At 33.9% G+C, this 16,226-nt stretch overlaps 2 protein-coding genes across 3 annotated transcripts in view; one reads left to right on the top strand and one right to left on the bottom strand.

Moving 5' to 3' along the window:
• The first annotated feature begins 137 nt into the window (after positions 1–137).
• Positions 138–6,038, top strand: LOC124529638 (serine-threonine kinase receptor-associated protein). Of its 2 annotated transcripts, none has more exons than XM_047103459.1 (8): positions 138–374; positions 1,906–2,040; positions 2,194–2,352; positions 2,782–2,903; positions 3,146–3,227; positions 3,512–3,679; positions 5,336–5,547; positions 5,764–6,038. In XM_047103459.1, the coding sequence occupies exons 1-7, from the start codon at positions 260–262 to the stop codon at positions 5,527–5,529; spliced, it is 975 nt and encodes a 324-aa protein (XP_046959415.1). In that variant the 5' UTR covers positions 138–259; the 3' UTR covers positions 5,530–5,547; positions 5,764–6,038. The 2 variants fall into 2 exon arrangements, with proteins under 2 accessions (XP_046959415.1, XP_046959414.1); XM_047103458.1 differs by having other exon boundaries at positions 5,761–6,038.
• A 1,030-nt stretch (positions 6,039–7,068) lies between these two features.
• The window catches only part of LOC124529637 (heme peroxidase 2), a 42,231-nt gene continuing 33,073 nt past the window's right edge, over positions 7,069–16,226 (bottom strand). Inside the window, exons 5-24 of the mRNA XM_047103457.1 lie at positions 15,640–15,709; positions 15,150–15,279; positions 13,652–13,844; positions 13,246–13,383; positions 12,926–13,155; positions 12,532–12,657; positions 12,295–12,447; positions 12,039–12,214; positions 11,820–11,955; positions 11,407–11,678; positions 11,146–11,319; positions 10,900–11,076; positions 10,456–10,659; positions 9,881–10,123; positions 9,464–9,648; positions 9,087–9,355; positions 8,335–8,484; positions 8,084–8,230; positions 7,834–7,990; positions 7,069–7,625 (exon numbers count right to left, since the gene is read on the bottom strand). Coding sequence (XP_046959413.1) covers positions 7,440–7,625; positions 7,834–7,990; positions 8,084–8,230; positions 8,335–8,484; positions 9,087–9,355; positions 9,464–9,648; positions 9,881–10,123; positions 10,456–10,659; positions 10,900–11,076; positions 11,146–11,319; positions 11,407–11,678; positions 11,820–11,955; positions 12,039–12,214; positions 12,295–12,447; positions 12,532–12,657; positions 12,926–13,155; positions 13,246–13,383; positions 13,652–13,844; positions 15,150–15,279; positions 15,640–15,709 — 3,516 coding nt within the window. The 3' untranslated portion in view covers positions 7,069–7,439. The remainder of the gene's footprint in view (positions 7,626–7,833; positions 7,991–8,083; positions 8,231–8,334; positions 8,485–9,086; positions 9,356–9,463; positions 9,649–9,880; positions 10,124–10,455; positions 10,660–10,899; positions 11,077–11,145; positions 11,320–11,406; positions 11,679–11,819; positions 11,956–12,038; positions 12,215–12,294; positions 12,448–12,531; positions 12,658–12,925; positions 13,156–13,245; positions 13,384–13,651; positions 13,845–15,149; positions 15,280–15,639; positions 15,710–16,226) is intronic.

Below are 16,226 nucleotides of genomic sequence, written 5' to 3'. Positions count from 1 at the left end.
AAAAATATGAATAATTTATCAATGAGATTAGCACTCTAAAATGTAATTGTTTGTGTAGGTAGGTGCTTATATAAAAAAAATAAAGAATATAAAAAAAGTTGTGATTTGCAAATAATGTAGACACCTGTAGCAACACCTCAATGCATTTTGCCGTCAGTCGATTGTCAACATTCAGAACGATCAGACTCATTAGGTTAATTTTTAAAGTAACTAGTTTTATTTTACAAAAGTACAACAAACTAAAAATTTCAAACAAAAAATGACAACTTTCAAACAAGTTCCTCTCACATGTGGTGGCCATACTAGACCAGTTGTACATTTGGACTTCAGTGACGTTACAAAAGATGGATATTTTTTGATTTCGGCCTGTAAAGGTAAGTTTAATTATTGCTTTGCACTCGGGGTGCCCTTTTGCCTTGGCCTACATGTAGGTGGAAGACTTGCAAGTGTGTTTGGGCGTATTTGTTTGGGATTCACGCGACAGATGTTAGGCGTAAAGAGATATTCGAAAGGCCTTCATTTTTTTTGTTTTGTGTAAGTCAGTTCGTGAAATGTAATTTCTGCTAAGGCTGTAATGACCTTCTCTTTCCGGACTTGCAGGAAGTGCCTTGAGTTTCCGTTCGTGTATTTCCTCGCGGCGGTAGCTTACCTTGATAGACAAGTTGTGCTTTTTATTCTTGTGGCTTGGACATGACTTACATTCTTATTGCAAATACAAAATCTCTAGGGTCAAGCCTTTATTTCTTTTACATAAAGCTTGTTGACATTTCTTCTATATATTCTGGGTCACCTTGTATTTCTTCAAGGTATAAAACAAATCTTGACATTAATGTTTACAGCATAGAATGTTAAGTAAACATTAGTTACTTTCATTGTAGCATACAAGGAAAGACTTTAAAATATTTGTCATGGTTTAAAAATTGTTTCATTGCTTTTGTTACTATGGTTGACCTTAACTCATAATATGAGGGCTACCATCTGTTAAACTTGTTATTTGTGTAAATAAAGATAAAGATTATGTAGAGGATATAAAATTTTACGTTATGTTGCTGAATATATAGGAATGATGGATCGAAAAGACCGCATACATACCTTTCTAGTATTATATTCTGATTAGAATCTAGTTTGAGGAGATTGTTGTTTTAATTATCTTTTCATTTATGCCAAAAATTAACATACTTTTATTATTTGTGTCTAACTAGTAATATAAACATTTAAACAAAAACATTATGATTTGATCCTGTATAGATCATCATTTACTATATTATGTTTTGTAATTTTTACTCTTTATTCTTTATTTTTTTTAATAATATTCTAGTGATTATAAATTTTTTGGTTCAATCAATCTTTGTGGACTTTTAAAAAACTTTTGTAAGACTAACTAATGAATAAGTCAAGTGAATATGACATTTCATGGGCATTTTTTGAAGGGAACTTCAAGCCTCAGTGTATATTTCAGAGGTTTCTTAAAATCTAAACTCTCTTGATACTAAAATAATCAATAACTTAAAATTAGCTGTAATTAATCTAAAAGTCGAATGTTCTTACAAAATCTAGCTAAGTGAAACCCTATTTATATAGGGATTGAAAACTTAATAACACAAAGTTTTGACATCTCCCTTGTCATTGAACTTACAGAAGTTCAACTGTATATCATTTTTTTCCAAAACCAGCAAACTTAGCAAACAAAATACCAACAGATGTACCAGTAGCCATAATGTATTAAGTAACATGATTATTAATAAAAATGCTATATCCACTTTCAATATATTTAGAATCAATACCTATAATTTTCTTGTGTCCAATCACAATAACCTTGTTTATAGTAACAAATTGCCTTCACTATGTTTCAAAGTCACTATCTATACATAATGCATATGTTACACATAATTTGTTCCCCTGTAGATGGCAAGCCTATGCTGAGACAAGGTGAAACTGGAGATTGGATTGGAACATTTGAGGGCCACAAAGGTGCAGTGTGGGGGGTAGCTTTAACACAAAATGCAAATTTAGCCGCTAGTGGAGCAGCTGATTTTACAGGTTATTTTTATTTTAAGTAAATTTATGTTAACAAAATTAATAAGCTCTTAGTTAAACAGTCTTAATAATTTTTATAATCTACATGAATAAATAATTTATATTACATGTTTGTTATGAAACACTTTGTTTTTTACACATAAATTTGTTTTACAGCTAAATTATGGGACGCGCGATATGGTGAAGTGGTGCATACGTTTGATCACGAACACATAGTGAAAAGCGTCAACTTTAATGCTGATGACACTCTTCTGCTGACTGCTAGCAATGAGAAGATAATACGAGTATTTGATCTTAACAAGCCAGATGCAGGATGTAAGAATTTTATATATTAATTTTAATTCCTAAAAGATAAAATTTTAAATCAAAACAAGTTCGAATTTAGACCTTTTATGGTTATATGTAAATGCATTGCATGTGATTGTGACTTCTTTGAAAGCAAGGTCCCGTCTTAATCAATGCGGGGTGCGAAAAAAAATGCAATTCTTTAATGATTGTATACAGCCTGTGGCACCTCAGCTCTCTCAAAAATCTTTCGTATGCAGGTTGTAGAAGCGAGAGATATTCGGACGGTTGTTTTGTTTAAGACAGGGCTGTTGACGCAATTGTATTAACAATTCAGTCTTATTTGGATTCATTACGATCATTTCTTACAAAAATTATACTGTAATTGGTTACCTTGTGCCCTATTACACAAATAAAAGCCATGAAAAAAGCTAAATGTCAAACTCTTGTAATTTGTAGCCCTTGAAAAAATAAGTGCGCACACAAGCAGCATAAGGCATGCTGTCTTTTTGCACAACTCGCGTATAGTGAGTGTTAGTGATGACCTTACGATGCGCGTCTGGGATCGCACAAGCGGCCAGGTGAGGTTTTATATTATTCATTTTAATACTAATATTATTGTCATGCAAAAATTTAATCCAATTGGTATTGTAGTTATAAATTAATTTAGTTTTAGTTTTAGTTAAGACAGACTATGTATGTTAATATTTTGAATGCTGCTATCTAGCAAAACATTATTGATAGCAAATAAATTGAATGTAATTTTTCCAATTTGTCACCACTACTAGCAATACTTATATTTTACATGTTTTTAAATTTTCAGGAGGTCCACAAAATCGAATTTACAACAATACCTAACAGTTTAGAATTATCAAGAGATGGAGCAGTATTGACCGTAGCACATGGTGAGAGTCTATACTTGTATGTTTGAATATAGCAATCTTACGGACTACCAGTACGATTTAAATATGCCTCAGTTTGTTTATTATAGTCCGTGGTTATTTTTCTTATAGTACCAATGTTCTAATAGCCCATTTGGCCATATGCACATATGATTTAAAAAACTGTGAATGTATATTTGTTTGAAAACAATAAATAAAAATGTATACTCCAAAAACATAGGTGAATTAACAGGACATGTGTAATTAACTTAGTAATTGAATATGTTTGTTTTATTTTTTAATTTCAGGTACCAATGTCTCATTCTACTCGTCAGACACGATGCGTAAGATGCGCGAGTTCCCCGTGCCGACTAAATGTTTCTCTGCCTCACTTGCCCCAAGTCGAGCCACATTTGTATGCGGCGGGGAGGATCTCAAGGTGTACAAGTTTGACTACAATACTGGCACTGAACTTGGTGAGCAATATGAACATAACTAAATTAATTCCAAACTGTTTCCTGTTCCAATACAGGCTGGTATTCATTTGATTCATGCAGTTATCCTAACACAATTTTCTTCTACCAAACAACAAACAAAAACAACAACAGCCTGTAAATTCCCACTGCTCGGCTAAAGGCCTCCTCTCCCTTTGACGAGAAGGTTTGGAACATATTCCACCACACTGTTCCAATTCGGGTTGGTGGAATACACATGTGGCAGAATTTCTATGAAATTTATCACATTCAGGATGTTTTCCTTCACCGCTGAGCACGAGATCAATTATAAACACAAATTAAGCACATGAATCAGCGGTGCTTGCCTGGGTTTGAACCCGCAATCATCGGTTAAGATGCACATGTTCTAACCACTGGGCCATCTCGACTACAACAAGTGTGAAATTAATTATAATCATAAATTAAAGATATAAAAACTTTGTGGAGCTTGTTGGAGTTAGAATGTGCAATCTGTCATTAAAATTCCATTGTTCTATCCACAATAAGAATAAATATTTATATTGTATAATGTAAAAATAAATTAATCTCATTTTTCTTTTGTCTTGATATAGAAATAAAAAATAAGGAAATTGTATCAGGAAGTTGACTTAATTATTATTACAATCACTAGCAGTAAGTTATTGAGATTCATGACCAAATATAGGCATTCTGTTACATACATAAGATAGATTGTTATAATGTCGTGATTTTTTATTGATTAAGAAGGAAGGAAAAGAATAATAATTAGCACCAACCTTAACTCTATTTTAATCATTGTTCAGTTCCTTTATTATAGTTTACTTTAATTAGAATTACCTCATTGAATATGTGTTTGCCGATAGCATTTTGCACCATAAACAATATAATAGATCTATTATTTTGTTTATGGTGCAAACATACATTTTTAACTTGCTTACACACAAGTCAAGTTCTGTATAGTTAGCAGATAAATTTAACAATTATTATTTATTATTGCTGTTACATTTAATTATTTACGCAATTTAATGCCACTATTATTATAATTTATGACATTATATTTTGTTAATAACAAATTAAAATAGGTTCAGCGTATAGTTAGCAGAAAATTATTGGAAATTTAGTTGTTTTTCGCCCAAATCAACGGGAAATCATTTGGGAAAGGCGTGTCCAAGGTTAAAATAATTTGCGAAATAATAGTTTTATCACAAAAACTCGATGCGAGCAATATTGCGGAATGTGATCTGGTTAGTGGCTATGTTCACGCGGCTCCGTCAACCCAGCGAATCTCTCTTCTCAGTAGTCAGTATATTCTATTCTCTCTCACGGCTCTCGGGACGTACCAGCCATAACCTGCTCGTGCCAATTGACAGGAGTTTGTTATTGATTTGTTTTTGTCTAATAGTTCGCTAATTGCCTCTCGAATTTTCCTCGTAATTTTTGCAGCCGTCAAAAACAAATCAATAATAAAATAAAAATAAAAATCTTGTGGTCCCTTTACGGCTGATGCAGCCCGTATGAAATGCCTTTGTAAGCAACACGACAAAGTTGCTCGATCTTTAGTATAAAACACTTAAATGAAATGAAAAGCATGGTCTCAAGCTTCCGTTAATTTATTCGAAAACAAACATAAATCCCAACGTGTTTATTGTATAATTTCAGAATCAAACAAAGGACACTTCGGCCCGGTGCACTGTGTGCGCTGGTCGCCCGACGGCGAGCTGTATGCAACGGGCTCGGAGGACGGCACGGTGCGGCTGTGGCAGGCGGTTCCGGGTCGCGTGTATGGGCTGTGGCGTCGTAGCAACGAGCATCAGCCCATTGCCAACGGCTTCAAAGAGGTCGCCGCGAACTGACACTACCCAGACTTACCCGTGAGTGTTCGACAAACAATTTGGTGGGATCCACAGTTGGGTATGAAGTATGAACTCTCTTCTTGAGGAAAATGTTTGGACCTTAGTGATCCATGTTACTTCGACACATAGTTTGCACATATTTTAAAGCCACAATCTTCCATATCAATGTTTTACATACAACCTTTTGGAGTAACGGTAACAATGTTTAATATTTGGTTATAAATCTTTCAGAAGTGAAGAGAAGAAGACAATGTGCAATCAAAATTGAGCGCTTGGTGGTTACGACGAACCACGAACGTGACGGTAGCAGTCACCAGGCCAAGTGTTTGATGTACATACAATATGTGCGGGACGTATAAATCAAGACTTTAACGATTGTCCAGTGTTTGTGTTGTTTATTTTATACAGCAACACTACTTTTTATACTCAAATGCAATGTATTTATTGTAAAAAGAAACTTAAATAGACTTGATAATATTATGAAACGAAATAAAGTGATTTGTAAATAATATTTGCACTTTTATTTGTTTTATTATATTAAAGTCCCGAGAGAATGCTTTCCTGACATATATCAGCTGATAATGATGAATGACACACTTTATAAATAAATAGAAGAACATCATGATGTTAATCAAATCAATCAGTATGGCATATAAATGACAGTTTTATCAAAATTTCATACTACTTTAAAGTAACTTCATTCATTTGATCATGAAGGTGTTGGGAACACATTCTATATATGTTTGAGTAATTTAATAAATATTGATTTTGTAAAATTCACGAATAATATTTTAATCAAGTTATACATACTTTTATAATTTGTTATCATAAAATCTATATCATCTTGTAAATGCTTACGAAAATTATGATATTTAGACTATTTAGTAATCGGAAAAATTATGTTTTCCGATTCTTTGCTTCCCTAATTGAGCCAATTATGAACCGTTATTGACTTTTTTATAAAGCATATGAATTATAAGAATTTGTTTTTTTACTTAAAGTAATATAGATTAAATGCTGAAACAGGTGTGCAAATGTATAATCGTAATTTGTTACGAATAAAATAAATCGATATTGTGATGTTGAATGAAACACTTGTATGACTATTTTTGATTTTTTATTCCCTTAATATTACTTTGTAAAAATTAAGACTAAGTAAAAAAATAATTATGCCAATATTTTACAAAAATAATTTACATAAACTTAACATTAGACAGAAACCTAGGCAGTGAGAAGTTTTATTATTTTACAAAGGACTATTTTTATTAAATTAATTTTTAATTGACCCCTATTATTCTTGTACGTTTAATGGTAACATGAATGGTAAAATTCAGTTAATAGTAACAATATATTGGTGGTTGTGATATTTGAGACTTATATAGTAATCTTAAATTATTTTGTATCGTTTCATTTTTTTAAATTAAAGCTTAAGATGGCCGTAAATGCGCATTGTCACATCACGTTTATTTATGTGACCTTGTTCAAATGACTGTTTATTTTTTAAATAGTAACTTGAGTTACCGATGTTTTATTGTCGATATTAAAAAGATATATATTACATTTGTATTATGATAGAAATGTAAAGTATATGATACTAGTTATGTACGCGCAAGCAATTCATTTATGACCACTTATAAAAATAAAAATGTCATTGGGCGTTTCATATAAACCCTTGCAATTCACATTATTCAGTAAAATACAAAGTATTCGAGTTTGTTTCTTTACGTTGTAAGTATGTAACTTGGCTTTAAGTTTATACGATGGATTACAATTATTATTATTACATCTGAAACTGCATTGTTTGTATCGATATTGGATCATTATGCATTATTAATTGTAAGTTTTCATTCACTCACATCACTGGGTTTATAAGTCACATCACTTTTCACATTTGCCGCGTTTAAATCGTCTCACTTGGCGATAAAAGGTGTTAAGTCCGGGAACTTGAAGTTGAGGTGCGGTCTTCTTGGTGCGCGCGGCTGTGTCGGCGCGGCTCCGCACTGCGCCGTGCAGACGTCATCGCGTAATACCGCCTCGCGCGGCCATTCGCGCCACAACTGCGCGCAGTCCGTTATACGGAGGGATGCGCACTGAGCCTAAATTTTAAAAATTAAAATAATCACACTAATATTTTAAATATATATCAATTATTATTATTGATGTTTTTACCACATTTTAGTCACGATACCCAGTCTCAAAAAATACACGCATTTAATATTTTACACAGTACAGGGCATAAGTAGCCAAAACAAATATCCATCTATATTGGTCCAACATAACTAAATATAGTTTACAAAATCTTACCCCTTCGACGGTACAGATACAAGAAGTACAAGGAGACGGGAAGGCTGAATCACTGAGTGGTACAGAGCGGCCTGCGATCAGACAACCTTGAGTTGAGCTCTCACGCCACGCTGATAAATCTAACTTCGGTAACGATGCACAAGGCACACGGGGGTTCCTGTAAAAGAGGACATAGATTATAATTCAAATTTATTCTCGATTGGTTCCTCTTTACTGGACTAATGACTGGTTATAATGTTGTATCACTTACAGGAAATTGCTGGGAAGGTCGAAAGAGGCACGTTGAATATCACTCGCAATGTCAAAGTTATCGCAGAGCACCTTGGAGAGTGTCGATTTGCGGATTTCCGAGAGCTGTTGTTCCGTAAACCGCGCCGCTCTATTATCGTTTTCGTACCTTTAATAAACAAAGAAACAGTTAAAATATATTAATTTTCTTAATAATCAAAATCAATGATTGTAAAGTTCTATTTCATAAAGAAACGTAAATAGAACACTTACCAGAAACGATCACATTTTCTGAGTTGTCTGAACTGGATAGCGATGATGCAAGCGAATGTAGGACCGACGAGACCTCCTTGCAGAGGACGCTCGCTCATACCACCAGGGAAAAGATCAATGTCGTCTACAGTTGCATATATCCTCTTGAACCTGAAATAATAAAAAGGAATTTTATAACATCCTATGAAATTATTCAATAAGCAAAGAATTTGCGAGGTCATTTTATGGGTCTATCTGATAACTTTATAAAGAACCAACACTGTTATGGTTAAAATAACACTATAACTTATAAAGCAAGTAATAAGGTTTATTTAAAATGTACGTATTTTAATATTAATATAAATATTAAAAAATATCGTTACGTAAAATAAAACAAAGGGACCATACATAGGGACAAACAGCGATAAGCGATTGTCCCTATGTAGGCTTATCTTTTAAATTACGCAAATAATTTTGATGCGGTTTTAATAGATAGAGTGATTCTAGAGGAAGTTGTTTGTGTAATACATGTGCAATTTAGTAAAGGAACAAGGAAAATTCTGTAGTTTATTTAGAAACAGCATTGCATCCGTGTAAAACTTTCAAAAACAAACAAAACAAAAAACACTTTCTATATACGATCACTCCCAACGTTCTCTTTCATGCTAGTAAAATAGCACATTGTATCTCTACATACAGTTAGGAATTATAGTTACGAACAATATCACTCAAGACCTAGCAATCATTGTTTGCTTTCTCTTTCAAATAATTACCTCGCAATAACTTCATCTGGGATTTCTCTAGCCAAATCTTCGAAAGTAGTAGCTCTCTTAAGATTACATAAGGCTCTGTAGTTGTTATAGCTTGGGATACCGTGGTCTCTTGCTCTTTGGACGTTAAGAGCAACTAAATCAATTCCAGAAAAGGGTATACGACGATCTTCAAACAGGTGGTTTGTGACTTCACCGGTGATGAATTGATCGAGTGTTTCCATTGGTGTGGATGCTAGACCACGCATGAGCTCGTCTACCATTGGTGGGTGCTAAAACAGACACATTATATTATTATGGAATATCAATTTAAATATTTAAACTAAGAATAATTACCGTATAATACAAATTAATTGGAAGATTTCATTAGAAATACTTACGTTCATAAACATGTCGGGTCTAAAGAATCCATCTCTGAGTAGAATTGGCGGATCAACGGGTTGGTAAGTTGGTGAAAGACGTGGCAAATGTGGCCTCAATAGTGAATGACCAAATCGGAATGCAGCCGCAGCAAACTCGGTTACAATAGCAGGATTGCATGTGGGGGAGTATTCTTTATAGTAACCTGGAATATGAATTTGTTAGATATTATTTGAATCATTAAAAAAACATTACATAATTAGGAAATTGCACATTTGATAAGAATTATTAAAGGCTCATACCTCCAAATCGAATCTGAACAATACTAACTAAGTATTACTGTTTGGTGGTAGAAAAGCTGACGACGTCTGAATGGTATCTACACAGATAGGATTGTACGAAACCCTACCACCAAATAATAAAATAAGTAGATTTACCTGAAGGCAATAATTTTAGCCCATAAAGATTAACGGCATTCCAAGATAACAGTCGTGGAAGAAATTCGTTGTAGATAATGTGTGTGAACTCCGCAGCAAGAATACGACGAGCGTGTTCGAATAGTAAGTCGGCATCCCAGTGGGGGTTAACTCCACGCAAACCTTCGACCAGACGGTTGTGTTCACGAAGGAAGATAGTGTGAATTGCAGTTAGACCAGGCTGTTCAGATGCCCTGCCGTCACCTAAGAAAATAATTGGTCAATTTTATATTAAATATATAATAATTTTTAATTGTAAAGTTCTGTTCACAATAACTGCACCAGATAGGAAGGATATATGTATATAAATTTTTTTATAAGAAATCTTGATTGTTTTTTATATTTTGTACTTATGTGGTTATTATACAGATTTAATTGTTATTCTTAGCATCAGATATCTTGCTCAAAATTGGTAAATATGATTGTAATGAATAACAAAACATTGAATCGAGTGGTTATTCCAGTGAATTTTATATATTTGTTAGGCACAAATTAAGTTTGGTATTATTTTACACATAAGTTGAAGTCAGACTTACCAGCAATGAAACAAAAACCACTTGCTGCTTTACACTCGGGATGGCTGTCGGAACGTGGCAATAAATCTCTGCCATTCAGGGGGTTGGCGGTAGCGTTCAGTCGGCCGTTGAAGCCTCGAAGCTTGCGTACAATACAAGGATTTTCTCCGTAGATGACCGAAGCATCAAGGAAAGCAGTATTTTGATTAACTTGTTCACGAGGTCCTAGATAAGACAAAAAAAACAAATTGTTTATTGCACTTCGTAATTGAAGAGTGAAACATTCACAGTTGTAATACAATTTTGTCAAATGTTATAATGGAAATTGATGTGAGGTCAAGAATAATAAATATTGACCGACTAGCTATTATATTCCGTTGATGAGTCTTATTTGGAAAAATCACGCTCAAATTTATAAATTTCACTAGTCCTGGGGTTACAGTTATTATATTTTTAAATTCTTACCCAATTGCTGTTGTCCTGGCAAACTCCTCATGAATGGGAAGCAGAGACGCTCGCCTGAGGTTATGTTTACTTCGGGGTAGTAGTGATCACCACGCGGCACAGGGAACGGGTTGCATTCGGGGTGAACTGTGCGTGGAGAGTCACACGATCTGCAGTCTGGTATAGATTCGTGGAAACCTGAAAATATAAGGTATTATTATTATGTGCTTTCCCACCTTTTTATGCTAGAATAAGAAAAATAATTACCTTTATGAATAGGTGTCATAGTGAGTTCGTGATCGAGGAACTGTGCGAACTGCATAACCATTAATGTGTAACGTGTGTGTAAGTTTGAAATGTCTGGATGAATGACCGTTGACACGATACGAGGAGAGGGCAGCGGTGTTCCAGTTACGGAATTGATACGAGGACGGCTAACACCTTTAATAAATAAAAATAAGCGGTTTGTATTGTCTGTCAATTAGAATATTCATAATGTTCAGTATAATTCTATGTTAATATAATTACCATCTTCATAAACTGGTGGCAGTAATCTTGCGAAAGTTGTCAAACTTTTGCCTAAATTAGGATTACGTAGATTGTTACAATATCCTGTATAAGTTCTGAATGGACTGTCTGGATCACAGTTGCCGTTATCGTCACACTGAGGTTCAATAATTGGTCCAACTTGGTCCTGACCAAGGAAGCTGCTCACATCGACTGATTGTAAAGAATCCACAAACTCATTGGAGGTACCGAAACCAAGTGAATCGTCGAATATTTGACGCTTGCGACGACGCCTGACAAACAAATTATTTATTCTTTATAATAGTAGTTTTACTTTTATTTTGTGGTTAAATAATAATTATTATTATAATAATGATATGTATCACAATACAAATATTGATGAATGATAATGGTAGGTTATAATGTTTTCTTACCCATTAACAGAATTAAGAAGTTCATTTGTAGCGAATTCAAAGAATAGCGAAGTATTGGCAAGTTTCAAAGCGTATTTATTTGCTTTTGAAAAGGATGCCGCAGTACCAACTGGAGATTTAGGATCAGCTCCTCCATCTGTAAATCGTTTATTAAATAGTAGAAATACTTGAACTACAAGGTGTAAAATAATTATTATTAACTGGGGAAATTATACTCACGGGCTTCCCATAACATGTACTCGAGTTTCTTTCTATCAGCCATTTCCTGCTTGGCCTTGTGCAGAGCAGCAGCAAGCATATCCTGTGAGAGCCGTTCTGCTGCTTTTGCACCGTTCTCATCGCGCCATGCTGATAATTCGAGGCGACTATGTTGCGAACATTGTTGGGCAGCGTTCCTAAGAAATACATTTGTAAAACACTATTCGATATGATAACTAATGAAAATGTTTATGTCGCTTAAACTTAGAAAACTCACAAATAGGGATCTTCTTTGACAAATGCTTTAGGTTGAACGTTGTCGAGGGAATCATCGGCGGCACATAAAAGTCCAGACAGGGACACCTTCCTGATTGCTGCTAGTTGTTCAGGGGCGAACGATGATGGAGGCAAATCATTTTCGTACCAAAACCTGATAAAATCAATATATTATAAATTTAATATCATGTCACGTAAGATTGTTTAAAAAAAAAAACACAAAAGAAAGTATAATTACCGGTCACTTTTTTTTAGGTTAGCAAACTGCATTGCTAGAACACATGCTAGAGTAGATCCAATCACAGCTCCAGATGCTGGTTTTTCCATAGCTCCTGCTACCATCAGCTCAATATCGTCCGCATTCCTGAAAAGATCGAAAGTAGGTTTTTTATCCTATTTTAAAAGTTAGGGATACTGGCAGTTGAGCCAAAAATGTTGACTGTTCACCTGATATTGTCACTGAAATATCAACCATTGTCAAAAAACCATCAACCATGGAAACTAGGATGCTATGTCTTTGGTGCCTTGAATGAAACTTTCCAACTTACGCTCCAAATTGATTCTAGCTAATTTTTATAGTTAAGTAGAGGTAACCAAATCATAATTTACTAAAAAAATTAAAAAGCTCATACCTGTACATATCAGCCATCATTTCTTGATGAGTCCTATCGAAGCCAAGTTTTTCGAAGTCAGCGTATGACTTAATGTTAGCCATTGGATCACACATACGTAGAACTTTTAAATAAGATGGCACACCATGATCACGAGCTCGGTTGAGATGCCATTGTGCTGATGGCGTAAATTTGGAGACTTGGTGTGCACTTGTTTTAACAAGGTCATTTAGAGTTACCGTTGTGTTTATCTAAACAAGAGATAACATGTTCAAAAATATAATACCATAAAGGAAGAATGAATTCAAAAGATAAAAATAATAATTGGGCTAAAATCTTACTAGTTTTTCGTTCATCATAGCGTCGAAAATTGGTGCTACTGATACTAATTCGGCGTATGCACCAGCGCGATTAGAACTGGAATATCCACGCCAGAATCCGAGGGTAGTTAATTTTAACTCAGCTTTAGCCATTCCAACCTGAAATTAAAGTATATACATATATGTACCTATATGCCTTAACTTTGGTTATTTGGCAGAGATCGCTATGTGGCGATAAGGTTTTCAAAATTGTACGCCGCTTTTAAGGCTAAATCTAAGTTGTATTTATTTATTTTCTCTGTGTGGTGTACAATAAAGTAGGTATAACATAGAGTAAGTAAAGTACATGGTAAAGTAAGTTAGCCAGCATTATAATATCTGTCTTATTAAAAATAATTACAGATGTTAATTGGAGTATTTAACTTACCTCTCCTAATAATACTGGGAGAAATTCATTGTATGTGATGTGTTGGATAACTGCAGCGATTGCTCGACGGGCTTCCAAGAAAAGTGCATTATCTTCCCAGAAAGGATTCATCGAGTATAATTCACCAGCAATTCGGTTATGTTCCGCTAATAACGCTTTGTATACAGGAGCGGTTGGAGAGCCATCATTGCACCTAAAAAGGAAATAAACATTGAATTAGGATAATAGACAATATACTCTTTTGCACCAAAGTTAGTTGGACAGGCTATTGGGCAAATTGATGATATAGTTGCACAAACTATTAACCATTTTTTACACGTTATACAAACCTAAGTGCTAAAATGTTATGTCCGTTGTGTCAGTACTTACACTGGCTCACTCACAACTGTTTAACGATGTATATATTATATACCTAGGCAAGTTTTACCGAGTTAAGTTTTTGAAGGAAAAACCAATTATTGTACACTGGTAATATCTTCATCAGGATGTAAACTTGTTACATATTGTCGAAATTTTGAAAATCAAAGATCGGTAACATTTTGCAAGTATTTCTTGATTCGTATTCCTCAATAAGTCAATGCGTGAGTTAGATCAAAATCTATGGCGGAATGCAAATCATGTGAAGGTTGGGTGGGGTGCCCTTGTTTGCATACAATCCATTTCTGTGACGACATGTTGGAATTCTACTTCCATTACCATCATTTAAATTAACCAAAGATATCTGGTTTCATCATTGATTCTGGTCATAGTCAATGCAACGCATCTAACATAGTCTATTGTAATTATCTTATAGAAGCAGTCGTTTAGTTGATCGTCTAAGCTGCAACTTACCTACTTCCTTGGCTTAAAGTTCACGGTCGTTCTTTGAAATTAATTCTAAAAGAGTCTTGTAACGTAATTTTCTATAAGTTAGTGTATTTCAAAACGGAAAAATTGCCTAAAACTTTACGTTATCCCAATTTATTGTTAAATTTATATAAATTATAATAATATACTATTTTAAAAAGCAAGATATTCAAGTGCTCTTTATAAATATATAAAATGGAAGATTGTTTTATATATACGGTAACACATGCAATTTTATAAAATAATGTGTCGTCAAATCAAATCAATTTAATTAGAGTAAACTTCACAATAAAGCGTTTTTGAATCGTATGATAATGATAAATAATTAAATATTTATACCACCGTTTCACAGATACACAGAACAGATTTTTCAAACAGATCTACAATGCTGTTCTTTACAATAATTAGTGCCTTGTGATGAAACTCGAGCCTAACTCCAGGCGTTTTTGTTTAAAAAGAACTAGATAGATACTATACAAGATTTATTTATAAATATCGTCTTATAAACTTTTTAAAATAATATAGAAAACATATACCTAGCAAACATTCAAACACAATAAAACTTATCTATGAAATTACTAAATTCAATTAAAAATCATTATGTGCATAAAACAATCCGGCTAATAAAAAACTCCAAGCACGAACAACTTACTTGCGACAGGAAGCAACATCCATTTTCCCAGCATCATATAATCGAAGTGAACGCAATTCTTTTTCAGAGCTTCCGTAAAGAGCGGACCCGTCAAGGACAGACGTCGCTAAATTCATTTGATCGCGGTATTCTGTGGAGAAAAAAAAATTAATTACTAAAAGGAAATCATCATTTTATAGTCGACAGCTCACACTCTTATAGTTTATCAAAAACAAAAAAATAACTATTACTTTAAAACTCTACTTAAATAATATTTATTATGACGATTTCATAAACTTCATTTTCGAGGAAGCTCTTAATGTTTCAAAAGACTAAGGCCCTTAAAACACAAAATTTAGCAATGATTTCTATAGGTATTAGATAACAATTAAATATTGACTTGGCCAATGGACTATTTGGTAGTAAGTACTTTCCTTAACCTAACTCTACACATAACCTCGGCTACAAGATAATGTTAAATTTTTCAGTCGAAAAATTTTGTCAAACTTACCAAATCCACAGTTATCGATATTTCTCGTCGGTGCAGAACGAATATACTCGCAGTGTGAACCTTCACATTTCTGAAAAAAAAAACGTTTAAAAATAATTATAATATTAAGCATTTTTTTTTTAAATTGCTTGATCTATTGAATGATGCATCCCTGACCGATTCTGGTCACATTTTAATCTATTTGATTAATTAAATGTGCATGATATATTTTAGTATACAACTAAGTGCATTGCTTGTGCATATGTAAATTTTATTTTATCGCTCTCATAACGATAGGCAATCTGACACAGTAAGAAGTAGTAGTAACAGCCTGTAAATTTCCCACTGCTGGGCTAAGGCCTCCTCTCCCACTAAGGAGAAGGTTTGGAACATATTCCACCACGCTGTTTCAATGCGGTGTAATGTACATGTGGCAGAATTTCGATGAAATTAGACACATGCAGGTTTCCTCACGATGTTTTCCTTCACCGCCGAGTATGAGTTATAACAATTATAAACACAATTAAGCACATATATATAGTGGTGCTTGCCTGGGCTTGAACCCGCAATCATCGGTTAAGATGCACGCGTTTTAACCAATGAGCCAT

The sequence above is a fragment of the Vanessa cardui genome, chromosome 5 (assembly GCF_905220365.1).
Source record: "Vanessa cardui chromosome 5, ilVanCard2.1, whole genome shotgun sequence".
NCBI classification, from domain to species: Eukaryota; Metazoa; Arthropoda; class Insecta; order Lepidoptera; family Nymphalidae; genus Vanessa; species Vanessa cardui.
The sequence above is the reverse complement of the archived record's forward strand: the minus strand, read 5'-3'. Positions and strand labels throughout refer to the sequence as shown.

Bases quoted from the DNA above. Each gene is read 5' to 3' on its own strand.
- LOC124529638 (XM_047103459.1), top strand. From the start codon at position 260: ATGACAACTTTCAAACAAGTTCCTCTCACATGTGGTGGCCATACTAGA. The intron at 2,041-2,193 runs GTTATTTTTATT...TTTGTTTTACAG, and splicing joins TGGAGCAGCTGATTTTACAG to CTAAATTATGGGACGCGCGA. The intron at 3,680-5,335 runs GTGAGCAATATG...GTATAATTTCAG, and splicing joins CAATACTGGCACTGAACTTG to AATCAAACAAAGGACACTTC.